Raw genomic sequence first — 14434 nt, forward strand, 5'->3', positions numbered from 1 at the left:
GTGCTATTTTTAAATTCCAGATTTGAAGCTGTTAGGAACTGGACAAGTTGTTGCAGGCAAAAAGGAAAAGGTGGAAATGAGACATATCTGAAAAGTATAAATAAGAAAACTTAGTAACTAATTGTGGGAAGCAACTGTGTATGCCTCCAGGATACTGAGGATTATGGCGTTAGTAACCAAGATGGAATCAAGGAAATACAAGAGTGTACAAAAATTTTAGAGAAATGATTAGCTTTTAAGATGAAGCTGAAGTTGGCTCTTGTTGAGATTGAGGCAACAAAGTGGGTTGGTAGAAACGTCCCGGTGATAACCAGAGCTCAGGTGAGAGAGGAAACCTAAAGTTGTAGTTTGGACAGCCATTCACGGCAAGGCCATGCTTACTGCTGCGTGGGTGAATGGGCTCTCCTGAGAAGAGAATGTACACAGAAAAGCAGGGCACCAAAAGCTTTGCCCTTCAGGCCTTTTCTTCTTAGAACTCTGAACTTGACTTTAATGTGGGGAGTGATTTTAGAATGGAATTCCACATGTCCTCGTGCCTGGGTAAATGTTGACAGTGGATGGCATGTTCAGATAGTTTTCTTCATTGTTTTTCTTTACATTAAAGATTACTTGACTTGTTTGAAAGAATAAGTAGTCTGGTGTAGCCATTATGGAAAACAGTATGGAAATTCCTCAAAAAACTAAACATAGACTTATTGTATGATCCAGCAATCCCACTCCTGAGCATATATCCCAAGGGAACTCTAATTTGAAAAGATACATGCACCCCAAAGTTCATAGCAGCACTATATACTATAGCCAAGATATGGAAGCAACCTAAATGTCCACTGACAGATGACTGGATAAAGAAGCTGTGGTATATTTACACAATGGAATACTACTCAGCCATCAGCCATAAAAAAGAATAAAATAATGCCTTTTGCAGCAACATGGATGGACCTAGAGATCATCATTCTAAGTGAAGTAAGCCAGAAAGAGAAAGAAAAATACCATATGATATTTACTCATATATGGAATCTAAAAAAAAGAAAAGAAAAAAGAGGACACTGATGAATTCATCTACAAAACTGAAACAGGCTTGCTGATATAGTAAACAATCTTATGGTTACTGGGGGAAAGAGGGTGAGAAGGCATAAATTTGGGAGTTAGAGATTTACAAATGTTAACCACTATATATAAAAATAGACAAAAAACATTTCTTCTGTATAGCACAGGAACTATATTCAATATCTTATAATAACCTTTAATGAAAAAGTATGAGGGAGAGGGTATAGCTCAGTGGTAGAGCACATGCCTAAGCTAGCATGAGGTCTTGGGTTCAATCCCTAATACCTCTAATAAGAAAAATAAAAACTAATTATTCACCCCCACAAAAAAATGTATGCAGTGTTGTATGTCAGTTACATCTCAATAAAACTAGAAGGAAAAAAATGATTTAAAAAAGAATATGAAAACAAATATATGTATATTTTTTTGTGCTGTGCTGTGCACCAGAAATTGACACATTGTAACTGACTATACTTTGATTAAAAAAAAGAGAGAGAAAGTATAAGTAGAAAAGACATTTAACAAGATTACAGGGCACATGTGGGTGAGCAGTACCCTGGAGTTAAGGTGAAGGATACTCTAGCATTGGGAAGAAGTGATCAGAAATTGAGAAGTGCAACTCAGTCATGATGAATGCTTGGGGTAGTGCATTTAGGATGAAGAAGGGGATCACATTACAAAAATACAAAATGGAGAGTCTCTGACTATATACAAATACAGTGAGCAAAGATCTAAGAGTCTCAGCAAACCACAACTTGAAAATGAATGTATTGTATATATTTGTGCCAATACATATAAGGTGTTTATTAGGAAATTTTTTTTCAGAGAGGAGCAAGGCATAAATGTAATGATGCAATCACCTTGTCATTTTTGGCATTAAGAGTAAATAATTAGAAATATAATGGCTATATTTCTCTTCAAGGTCCCTCTTTTAAGAGAGTCCAAAGTTATTAACTAAAATACGGAGGACGTCAAAATGTTATGATAACTCACAGAGAAAAAAATGTGACAATGAGTGTGTATATCTCCATGAATAACTGAAAAATTGTGCTGAACACTGGAATTTGACACAACATTGTAAAATGATTATAAATCAATAAAAAATGTTAAAAAAAATACAGAGGACGTCAAAACTGAGTACGTAACTATAAAATGTACTTCTAAGAAAAGGCTAATGAATGTAGTATTATTCATTTTTGGAATCAAAATATCAAAGGATAATTTAATAAGGATCAGGATTATTAAGTTATGCAAGATTGTTGTACAGAGCCTTTGGGCATCTTTTTTGCCAGTAGAATAATGGGAAATAAGCTGAAGCCATTAATAACGCCCCCCTAAAAGTACATGTGCCTGTGTACACACATACACAGACCACACATTTTCACACTTGTATAGAGTCTTGAAGGGTATACATCAAACTATCAATAGTTATTATTTGTATGTGGTATTGATTATAGGTATTTTTATTTGTTCCAAATCTGTATCTTCTAATTTATTTCTAGTAAAGATGAAATATTTGTGCAGGAAAAAATATTCTTATAGTATTTATAGAAGCAAGTATCTCACCTCTGTCCCATCCCTATCACCCTATCATCCCCTAAACTACAAAACACATTTTTCATAAGATTCTGTGTAACAATAGTACTGGTACCCTACTTTATCTTTTTCAGATGCTAGTGAAAAATAACCACCTTTCAGACAAGATCATTGTTTTGCCAGGGAAAATTGAAGAAATCTCACTTCCAGAGGCTGTGGATGTGATCATTTCAGAACCAATGGGATACATGCTGTTCAATGAAAGGATGCTAGAAAGTTACCTTCATTCCAAAAAGTGGCTGAAAGCAAATGGTGAGTTGGCCAATTCTTGGTTTAGGAAATAGGCTAACTTCTCCATAAAATTTGCCGTCTTTTTTGCCCCACATTTAATCCTTGACAGAAAGGAGGAGAGAGCATTTCTAGTACACCAATTCTTTGATTTTCGCTTCTTATTCTCCCGTAATACATGAGCAGGTCTCCAGAAAACATTGATGGCGGTGTGCTGCATGGTATTCAGTATAGTATAGAGGACCAGTTCCGAGTTACATAATTTTGTCCTGGTTAAGTCATTTCTTTCCCCAGCAGTCTTGGCCTAACACTTGACCTTTTGACTTTGGTTCCTCATCTATGTTATTGGAAGTAATCGCTAAAGCCCTTTCAAGTGTTGATCTTCTATAATGTGAGAAACTCTACAGTTCTCTCGTTTCATTTGTTGCTCCTACCATATTCTTTTCCTACTGTGTGTCTCTTTCCCTATGATTACTGCATATAATTGAGATAATACAAAGTCCAGTATTCTTTTTGTGCTTACCGAGTGTCTGTATGTGCTAAGCAATTTGCGTAAATTATTTTATGAAAACCTTACAAAGTATCGATGATGGAGGTTTTTTATTTACCTGAAGGGTTACTGCAGAGGTTCTTGGTGACTTTACACTCCGTTCCCCGGGGACATTGGGCAAATGTCTTAAGACATTTTGAGGTGTCACAGCAGTTGGACGGGGTGCTACCAGCACCTAGTGGGAGAGGCCATGGATGTCACTAAACATCTTTCAAAGTGCAGGGCAGCCCCCGCACAACTCAGAGTTACCCAAACCCAAATGTCAGAGTGCCAAGACTGAGACCTGGCTTCGCAGGAGGCACTATTTTGATCCCAACTTTTGAAGAGAAAACTGAAGCACCATGAGGGAAAGCATCTTGGCAAGGGCACACGTCTAGTAAGTGACAGAGCAGGGATTTGACTCCACATCTGTCTGACCCTGAAGCCCACACTCAGCTCCTGCACATCCACTAAATTTCCACCCTTCACCAGAGAGAGTGGACACATTCCAACAGCACATTTCTTCCAATGAAGTCTTAGAAAGTAACTGGTCAGTCTTAACAGTTCCATCTCTCATGAGAATTGCAGTTCCTTGCCCGTTTTACTTACTGTGAATGACCGCTGTTGCGGCACCTACCTTGATATCCAATGAAGACACACCAGCAAATACAAGTACAACTCCTAGTCACCAGATTACCCAGGATATGCATAGAAGAAAAGCCTGAAGTTCATCTGTAATTTCCTGTATGTTTCAAAATTTTAGGATTCAGAAATAGGCTTTAAAAAAAAAACTCATGCAAAAATAAATAAACTTAGGCAAATATACCTAATGTCAAGAACTTCATTAGCATTCCTATTATAAAACAACCCAAGATGATCTTGGAAGCCTTGTGTTCATGTGATAAAATTGGACTATGGGAGATGAAAGCAAAGGAACAAAGCTGCTTGGATTTCCTCTTCAGTACCTCCCAGAAAGAATTTTTATATTGTTTTCCAGATTTTTTTTTCAAATGGTGAAGTGCTTTCATATGATGAGGTTTTACACATAGTTAATCAACATGCATTTGTTGAGCTGCCCTCTAAGCCGAAAACTTAGACTTAATATCTGGGCATCCTTTTTCCCCAGACGTTTGAAATGGATATGAAATTTTATACTGGGCTATGTATCTTTAACTAGACAAGTAGAGATGACTACTGATTTCATTGGCTTTCTACCCAGTGTGTTCCTAGGGGGAGGATGATTGATTTTTTCCTAATTATTTTTATTTTCCATCAAAATAAGACATCGTTTACAACATCAAATAATAATAAAAAGGCTTATAATGAGAAATAGTAACCCTCTGCCACATCTCTGCCTATCCTGAGACCACTCCCCTAAGGCTGTTCCTCTCAACTCTATTCTCTGTTGCTTCTATTATTTACCCACATATTTCTTTGTAAAATTATCATACTGCTGTTCTTGTCAATCTCTGGTTGAGAAGTTAGCTCTCCTACATCACAGCTCATTCCCTTCTTGAGGCACCCACCCCCACCCCCATCCTCTCAATATATTTCTACAGGTCCTCAATCCCTTATCCAATCCCTTAAGGCCTGACACATTTCAGAATTCCAAATCTGGAGGACTTTGGAAAGCCCATAATACCATGTATTACTTAATACCTCCAGTGGGATCTGAGGCAGCACCCCATAATGAAACACATTATATTTCTGCAAAAAAACATGAATTTGGAGACCGACTGGGATACATGAAGACTATAAACTCATGTCAGTTCAGGTCAGGTTTTACCATCAAATGACATTGCACACTTACGCAAATCTGTTGCTTTGCAAAGCTTTTTGGATTTCAGAACTTTTTAATATAAGGAAATATAGACAGATTATTATTTGGTTAAATCAGTAATCAATGTTTACATTACAATGTCAATGTAAATATTGTTCAGTGCTGAGTCAGGTGGTGTAGTAGGTGTGTATGATTATTTTCATATGAAATCTTTTGTTTCTCTTGGAGTTAATTGCCTCATTTTTTCACTAGTTTAGTTTTCTATTTAGTCATGACTAATATTTTTCATGCTTTAGCGGGTCTGACAGATGCCATCCATATTTATTCTGTGGAAGACTTCCTCCTGTAATTCTCTGTCCTCCTCAACCACACATGAACTGGGAGCTCTCTAGTCTTTCTGCATGGCTACCAGACATTGCCTCTCCATCATCATTCCTTTGTCTCCCTTTTTCTTGGTTTACACTATTCATTTCAGCAAAGAATATTCTCTAATAGCTTCTGAAGAAAGGGTACTTGAGCAGTTACTGGTTTTTTTGTTTGTTTTTTGTTTTGTTTTTTTTTTGAAGTACTGTCAGTTTACAATATGTCAGTTTCTGGTATACAGCATAATGTTTCAGTCATACATGTACATACATATAGTCGTTCTCTATTCTCTTTCATTATAGGTTACTACAAGATATCAAATGTAGTTCCCTGTGCTATACAGTATAAACTTGTTTATCTATTTTATGTATACCAGTCAGTATCTGCAAATCTTGAACTCCCGATTTATGCATTCCCACCCTTTTCCCCCCAGGTAACCATAAGTGTGTTTGCTATGTCTGTGAGTCTGTTTCTGTTTTGTAAGTGAGTTCATTTGTGTCTTTTTTTTAAAATAGATTCCACATATGAGTGATATCATATGGTACTTTTCTTTCTCTTTTTGGCTTACTTCACTTAGAATGATCTCCAGGTCTATCCAAGTTGCTGCAAATGACATTATTGTATTCTTTTTATGGCTGAGTAGTATTCCATTGTATTAATACACCACGACTTTATCCAGTCATCTGTCGATGGACATTTAGGTTACTTCCATGTCTTGGCTATTGTACATAATGCTGCTATGAATGTTGGGGTGCATGTATCTTTTTGAATTAGAGTTCCCTTGGGACATATGCTCAGGAGTGGGATTGCTGGATCATCTGGTAAGTCTGTTTTTAGTTTTTTGAAGAATCTCCATACTGCTTTCCATAATGGCTGCACCAAACTACATTCCCACCAACAGTGTAGGAGGGTTCCCTTTTCTCCACACCCTCTTCAGCATTTATTCTTTGTGGAGAAGTTACTATTTGTTGAGTCCTTGTATTATCATTTTGCTGGGTAGAGAATTTTAACTTGAAAACATTTTTTACTCAGTGTTTTTAAGGCATCTTTTTTTGCTTTCTGGTTTCTAATATTGCTATTGAGAATTCCCATGCCATCCTGACTCCTGAACCTTCAGAATGACATAGTCTTTCCCTCTGGACGCGTTTAGTATCTTGTCTTTATTTCTGGTTGTCTTAATGTGAAATTTTTTGAGTTCTTGGGCTGAATATTTAGTGAGTATATTAAATAAGACGATTCATTTTCTTCTACTCTTGGAATCTGTCTTACATTTTACCTTTGATGATTTCCTCGCCTCCATTTTATCTGATATCTTTGGAATTCCTGTTAGGCTTGGACTCAGAAGATCCTCCTATGAAACTTCCCAAGTTTACACAAATAATGATAGATACGACTTTTCCAAAGTTGTTTCATATCCTTCTATCCTGAAATTGAAAAACCACCAGACAGTCATTATTGTTTTGATAACAGTGCTTGAGATTCAGATGGAGAAATAGGGGTAATGTTACAATCATGGTTTTCCTCTGACCACCTCTGAGAACACCCTAAATAAAATGATCTTTTTTGGGAGGGGGGATTAGGTTTACTTATTCATTCATTTTTTAATGGAAGTACTGGTGCTTGAACCCAGGACCTCTTGCATGCTAAGCATGCACTCTACCACTGAGCTATACCCTCCTCCCTGACCTTTTCTAGTTTAACAGACATCAAAGGGAGCATAGTTAAGTATGAGGCCATTGACAACTGGATGATATTTCACCGCTGCATTTTTCCCTTCTGCTCATTAGCTCTGTGATTATGGCTGAGTCATTCAAATTTCCCTGTTCCTTAGTTTTCTTATTTATAAAATGGATATAATAATAGAACGTACTTTATAGTATTATGAGTGTTCAATGAATTAATACATGGGAATATCATAGAAATGTTCAAGGCAGAGTTAATCAGAAATTTTAGGAATTCTCATGATGATAGTGACAGGATCTATAGGTTTTTGGTAATCCTTATTTCTGAAATAGGGCTGATGTTCATCTTTCTGTCACATGCAGTTTAATAAATGACTATGAAGAAAAGTCTCCCCAAATGACAAGAGTAATAATTCTGATTGCCATGTCTGCCCCAGAGAGGCCCGACTTCAGACACACCGATCTAGGTGTTTATTTGCCTGGTAAAGTCTCTGCCTTCTCCCCTGTGACTGCAGATGGCAGGAACCAAACACCACTGTGTGCTTCCCAGCCTGGAAGATGGTGGGCCTGCAGAGAAGTAGTCAGTATGATTTTTCATGAACAGAGTCTGAGAATGGGAATAATCATGTGATAGGGTGAAGGGATGTTGATGATTTCCAAAGCTAAGTTGTTTTTACAATAAATGAGAGAAAGAATAAATAAAAGAAGTACCCAGAATTTCAAGCACAGGGCATACAGAAAGAGAAAAGGCCAATAGCTGAGAAGGCAAATAAGCCGGGTTAAATGCTCCACCTAGGACCCTAAGTTTTTATCATAATGTAGCTTTTGACTTGCTTTGGTATTTCTTGTTTATATCCCATCCAGTCTTCTGTGCAATTTTGTTATTGCTTTGAGACAGATTTACATTTCAGCCTGTGTGTAATAACTGAGACAGAACTAAAGAGTGGGATCAGCTGAGTGGTAGGTGAGTGTCCTCTTCCATCAGGAGGCAGCAGGAGGCAGCTTCTGAGTCTGTTGTCTTTTGCTCATTAGGAATGATGTTCCCGACTTTCAGCGACATCCACTTGGCCCCATTTTCTGACGAACAGCTCTACATGGAACACTACTCCAGAGCCAACTTTTGGTAAGGTTCTCTTCTCTCTTCCCCTCCATTTCCTTCAGAGTCATATACTGGGAGTGGGGCCATCCTGTGCACTGTAGGGCGTTTAGCAGCATTCCTGATGTGTACCTACTCTCTGCCTCTAGCACCTTCCCCCCAGCCGTGGCAACCAAAAATGTCTCCAGACCTTGCCGAAGACCCCCTTGAAGGGCAGAATCACCCCCTGTTGAGAACTACTGAAACAGGCAAATAAGGGAGCTGCTCAGGCAATAACAAACATCCAGAAGACTGCCCTGATGCTGAAAGAACAACCTCCTCTCCTTGCCTGCCGTCCCTCCTTCTCCTCTTTCTCCATCCATTCCACTGGCCCGAGGCTATGGCTTCTGCTAGAATGTGCCTTTGTCAGAGAACTCGTTGATGTAAATGAGTTCATCAGTTTTTTTCGGAGCTTTCCTACTAATTAGCTGTTGGCTTTGGGGGCAGTTCACTTTACCCCCTGAGAAGTGGTTTCTTAATTTGTAAAATGAGAACTGACACAAAATCCCTGCCAGTTTGAAACCACCATTCCTTCTGGCATTCTTTTCTGAGACTATAGTTTTGACAAAAAAGAGGGAAGGAGTATGACCATATTGGACCCATGGGAGGGAGAAATGGAACAGAGATCACCTGAGTGGGATGTGGGATGTTAGGTGTGGAGGAAGGAGCACAGGCATGTGCTGGCAGATGGACAAGGATGCATGCTAAGAATTAAGCTGTGAGTTCTGGCTGACGTATGCAGAGATACCCAAAGCTGATTTCCAGGACTTCCTCTATGTAGTACCAAACCTTGGTGAAGGGGCAGCAAGCAGGAAGTGCTTTGGTTTCCTAGGTTACAAAGTTCTACCAGGAATGGGATCAAATGGTTATGGTTTTTCTTTCTCCCAAATTTTTTCTTGAAAAATAGGCTTTCTCACCATAGATTTTATAGCATTTCATGACTTCTGCTCAATCTGTAATTTTGAAACTACAAGCCACAGACTTTCCAGTGGGGGCCAGTGGTCTCTTACTGAGTAGGGGGTGGGAGGTGGCAATGAGATCATGTAAGGTCATGCTGACCCCAAATGTTTCTATTTTAAATGGAGAGGTAGGAGAGGTAGGAATTTCAGGCGGCGGAGTATGCCAGACTGGTGGGGGAGGTAGGCTGTCCAGGCAGTTTTTGTGTGGCCTCCCAGCCGTACCATCTGTTGCCATCTTACTTACTAATACCAGTGGAGTGGCTGGCTCCCATCAGACATACAAACATGCTGCTAATTATTCCATCAAAAACCAAATAACAACTTGTTTTATACCTCACTTCCCCGGTCAGCCACCACCCATCTCTTTAAGCCCTTTGCAGTGACATTCCTCAAAAGGGTTGTCTGTATTCAGTAGTCTCCAACTCTCCCACTTCCATTTCTACCAAAACCACTTTTACCAGGGTCACCAGTGCCCTGACCTCCACATGGCTAAATCTAGTGATCAGTTTTCACTTCTCAGCTGATTTAACTCCCAGCGTTTGAGCAGCTTTTGAAACACTTATTTCCCTCCCGTTCTTTTTGATTCTTCTTGTGCTTCCCTAGTCACTTTCTCAACCAGTCTTTCTCTGGTTGTTACTTGTTTCCTTTACCTCTTAATATTGAAGCGCCCCCAGGATGCAGTCTTTGGACCTCTTCTCTGTCCACAGAACTCCCTTGATGAGCTCATCCATCCACGTAGTTCAGATACGATCTATATTCTAATGGTTTCCAAGTGTATCTCTCCCCTCGGACATGTCCTGTGAACTCCATATCCAGCTGCCTCCTGGACATCCGCCCTTGGAGAGACTTACCACGTCCAAAACTCAACTCCTGATCTCCCCACTCCCACCCCAGACCCACTCCACTCACAGTCTCTCCACCATAGTTGCTGACAGATTTATCCTCCTAGTCATGCAGGCCCTAAATCCTGAAGGCCTTCTTTCTTTGTCCTCCGTTTCTAATCCATCAAGAAAGTATGTTGGTTTTCCTTTCAAAATACATTTGACCCTTGAACAATGTAGGTCTGAACTGTGTGAGTCCACTTAAATGTGGATTTTTTTTAGTTAAGTATGTACTAAATCTGGATGTGGGACCGCAGATACAGAGGGCTGACTGTAAAGTTAGCGAGGATTTTTGATTGTGCAGACACTGGGAGCTCCAACACCACCCCCTACCCCCGGGTTGATCAAGGATCACCTGTATATCCAGAGTCTGACCAGTTCTCCCTGAATGTACTGTTTCCTCTTGATCTCAACACTGTCTTCTCTCACCTCAGTTACTGCAGTAGCTTCTTACCCTGTCTATTCCCAACATCCCCACAGCCTTCCAGCAGGTTCTCCATAGGCTGGCTCCTCATTTCCTACTGCCGTGTTTACTCAGCTTCAGACACCAGGCTCCTTTGCTGATCCTCAGACATGTCTGACGTGCTCCCACCTTAGGGCCTTGCATTTGCTGAGCCTCCTCTGGAATACTCTTCCCTCCATATTCACATGGCTAACTCCTTCCTCTCCATCAAGTCTTTGTTAAATGCCACGTTCTCAATAAGACCTACCCTGACTACCGTGTCATGAAGTGGCAGCCGTGCTGCCCAACTCCCACTTCTGCTCTGTGCTTCCCCTCCAACATTTCTCCCTTCCTAAGAGATGTATAATTCCTGTATTTATTACTGTTTATTGTCTGTATCCTTCCTCGTAGAATGGAAGCTCTCCAAGAGCTAGAATTCTGTCTCTTTTCAATACATCTTCCAAGTACCCAGAACAGTGTTTGCCGCATGGTAGGCCCTCAGTAAATATTTCTGAAGGAGTAGAAATTCCAGTCATCTCAGGCACGTATAGAATAATGACCACCAAGATTTCAGTTGATATCTTTCCCATTTTCCCATTTTCTAATTTTATAAACTTAGAATCATACCATAAATACCATTTTTGTAGCTTTTTTTGAGACCTTGTTGACATATTCTCATAGCTGTTGGATATTCTTTTAATGCAGAGTATTTCTTTTGTGGCTCTCTCATAATTTATTGACTCAGTCACTAATGCTGGATATCAAATTATTTTAATTACTATTTTAATCTTATAAATTCTGTAAGAAACAGCACTAAGATACTGTTCCTATATCCTACAAGAATATAGAATTTTATAGAATTCTACACCCTAAATTCTATAGGAAACAGTGCTAAAGTGAACATCCTATAGTAGAAATCTTATTGTGAATTCTGATTATTTCCTTACAATAAATTTCTAGAAGCAGAATCACTGGACCAAAAGGTGTGAAGAAGGAACTTTAAAAAAAATTACTCTTACATGTTGCCAAATTGCCCTGTAGAAAAGTTTCACCAATTAACACTTCCACCAGTGGTATATGAGACTGTCTGCCGAGTCTTGCCCATACGGGATATGTTTCGTTAAATGCCAGTTTGATTTGAAAAAAACAAAATGGTGGCCAGTTTATTTTTAATCCGTATTTCTTTGATAGCTGGTGTATTTAAGTGGTTTTATTTTTAGTCAACAAACACACACAAAATTTTTTTTAATAACATAGTTATCAAAACTCACAGCCTTCACTCTCCTAATTCTCTCCTTTTTAAGGAGGTTTCTTCATTACCCTTTGTTGCATTGATCCAGGCAACAGGTGGTGACAGCTTGTGTGATTTCCGTTCGAAGAGGCAAAGAAGTGGAAATGTTGGCTGAGAGGAGGGAGGGGGATGTAAAAATGAATTTGGGTGTATTCTGAGTGAGTAAGCTGAGAGACAGAGGAACCACTAACAGGGTACAAAAATAAGATCACCAGGTACACTCTGTCATCAGTCCTGACCTGACTGTCCTGTCATCAACGTTTGACACCCTTGACTCTTCCCTTCATTGCCGGAGCCTAAACCTGGTTTTCCTCCTTTACTGGCCCCAGCTTCTCAGTCTCCTTTGCTGATTCTTCCTCATGACTCAAACCTTTAATGTTGGCTTGACTCCAGGTCAGTTCTTAGATGTCTTCCTTTTTCTGTTCGCACGCACTCCCTTACTGATCTCATTCAGGTTCCTGGTGGTAATTTATGTTGACAGTTCCCATAGTTAGAACTCCAGTCCGGATCTCTCCCTGGAACCGTAGACTTTAGAGGCCCAACTGGCTGGTGACCGCTGACCTTGGATGTCTGTTGGGCATCTTACATTTAACCCATCCAGAAGCAATCTGCTGATCTTCACCACCACCCCTGCCCACCCCTGCAGAAGAGAAACAAAAGCAAAACAAGCAAAACTATTTCAAGACCGCTTCTCCTGCGGTCTTGAAATAGTCTCCTAACTTATTACCTCTTTTTAAACAACAACCAACATGATCTTGATAACGTGTAATTAGATCACAGTCTTCTCCCACCCGAAGCCCTCCATTGGCTTCCCCATCACCTGCATAGTAAAAGCCAAAGTTTACGCAGTAGATGGTAAGACTCTATGTGAGCTAGTTCCACTCTGCCACCCATGTGACGTCATCTCCCGCTACTTGCCCTCTTGTTCTCTCCACTCTGGCCCCGCTGGCTGCACTCCTTACTTCCCCTCCAGCATACCAGGCTTGCTCCCACCTCACTGCCATTCCCTCTGCCCGCAGCACAGATGTCCCTGTGGCTCGCTATCACCTCCTTCAGGTCTTAGCTCACATGTCATCTTCTCAGGGAGACTGTCTGTCGATTACAAATTGTGATCTCGCCCTCTGGAAGCCCTTATCCCACTTCCCCATTTTCCTCTTTCTTCATTTTCCTCTGTAGCATCCATTATCATCTACCACATTCTGTGTTCTTACTTATTTTATTTATTGGCATCTCTGCCCGCGAGACTGCAAGTTCCGTAAGAGTAGCTGTTTTGTTTACTGCTGTGTCCCCACCATTTAACCTCACCAGTAATAATTGCTCAGTACATTTTTGTTCACCAGAAGACAAATGCATTGATTTATAAGAATTCCTTGTATGTTAAGGATATTAAGGTAGTTGTATTTTCTACAGAATTTTCACTTCGCCTTGTAACATTCTTTGTGATGGTTTTCACCAGAAAAGAAGTTAAAAGTTTTTATGTATGTAAATCTACCAAGATTTTCTTCTACAGTTTCTTTTCCATTATTTGGAAAAAGCCTACCCTGACCTTTTAAGTCTGGTATTAACTTTCTCCTACTTCTTTTGTGTTTTACTTTTTCCATTTAACATTTTTTTCAAATGTACATTTAACTCTAAAATTCATTTCAGTTTACATATGCAGTAAGCATATAACTTTATTCTTTTTAAATAACCAATCTCGAGGTGTTCTCTTAGTAGACAAGAGTACTACATTCTGATGTTAGTAGCAGTCATCTACAAAATTAATAATTTCTTTTTCCTACTTGATTAAGATTTCATGACCCTTATTAAGATTCTGAAAAATATCTCCTGAGAGTAAGGTTCAGTCATGAAGAATCATCATTCTCAGCTGTAAAACTTCTTTATGTGATGTGTATTGCTGGCGTTACTGAAAATAATTAGTTCAGGGTTTTCAAACTGAGGCCTTCAAATACAGTTTTTAATGGAGTCTCATGTCAAGAAAAATATATACATAGGATTGATTAAGAGAAGTAGCCAAATGCTCTCAAGAAGTTTGAGATGAACCTAGCGTACTGACTACAGTTACTGCGGCTGCAGAGCGCACAAGCGTAGGCAAGCAAGTAGGCAGCCGTCAAAAGCTAGGTGGGTCAGACTCTGCAGCCAGACTGAGCGGTGTTTAATTCTTGGTTCTGTCCATTATCAACTGTAAAACCTTACTGAAGTTAATCTAATCTCCCTCAGACAGAAGTCCCGTACTTATAAACTAAAGATAACAGTCTTACCGAACTAAGGGTCGTGCGGGGAGTTTCAGTTTTAGGGAGGGGTCCTCTCCTTATACTTTGCCACCATAATAGCCCTTTCTTCACAGGCCAGTGTGCCGGTTCTGCAGCTGCTGAATGTCTCTATCCCAGTTGTCCATCCAGGGACTAGGGACATAACCACAGCGTGGGTATAAACTCACTGGATGCCCTGTGTGGTGGACTTGGCCAGACCTTCCTTTGCTACCTCCATAAGCCCTTACC

General features: G+C 39.8%; 1 protein-coding gene across 2 annotated transcripts in view; it reads left to right on the forward strand.

The window, feature by feature from the left end:
- LOC105100277 (histone-arginine methyltransferase CARM1) overlaps positions 1–14434 on the forward strand; it is a 242656-nt gene that overhangs the window by 197975 nt on the left and 30247 nt on the right. For both annotated transcript variants that reach the window (XM_031449785.2, XM_031449786.2), the window contains exons 6-7: positions 2718–2895; positions 8258–8348. In XM_031449785.2, coding sequence (XP_031305645.1) covers positions 2718–2895; positions 8258–8348 — 269 coding nt within the window. The remainder of the gene's footprint in view (positions 1–2717; positions 2896–8257; positions 8349–14434) is intronic.

Source organism: Camelus dromedarius, chromosome 10 (genome assembly GCF_036321535.1).
Source record: "Camelus dromedarius isolate mCamDro1 chromosome 10, mCamDro1.pat, whole genome shotgun sequence".
In the NCBI taxonomy this organism is placed as follows: Eukaryota; Metazoa; Chordata; class Mammalia; order Artiodactyla; family Camelidae; genus Camelus; species Camelus dromedarius.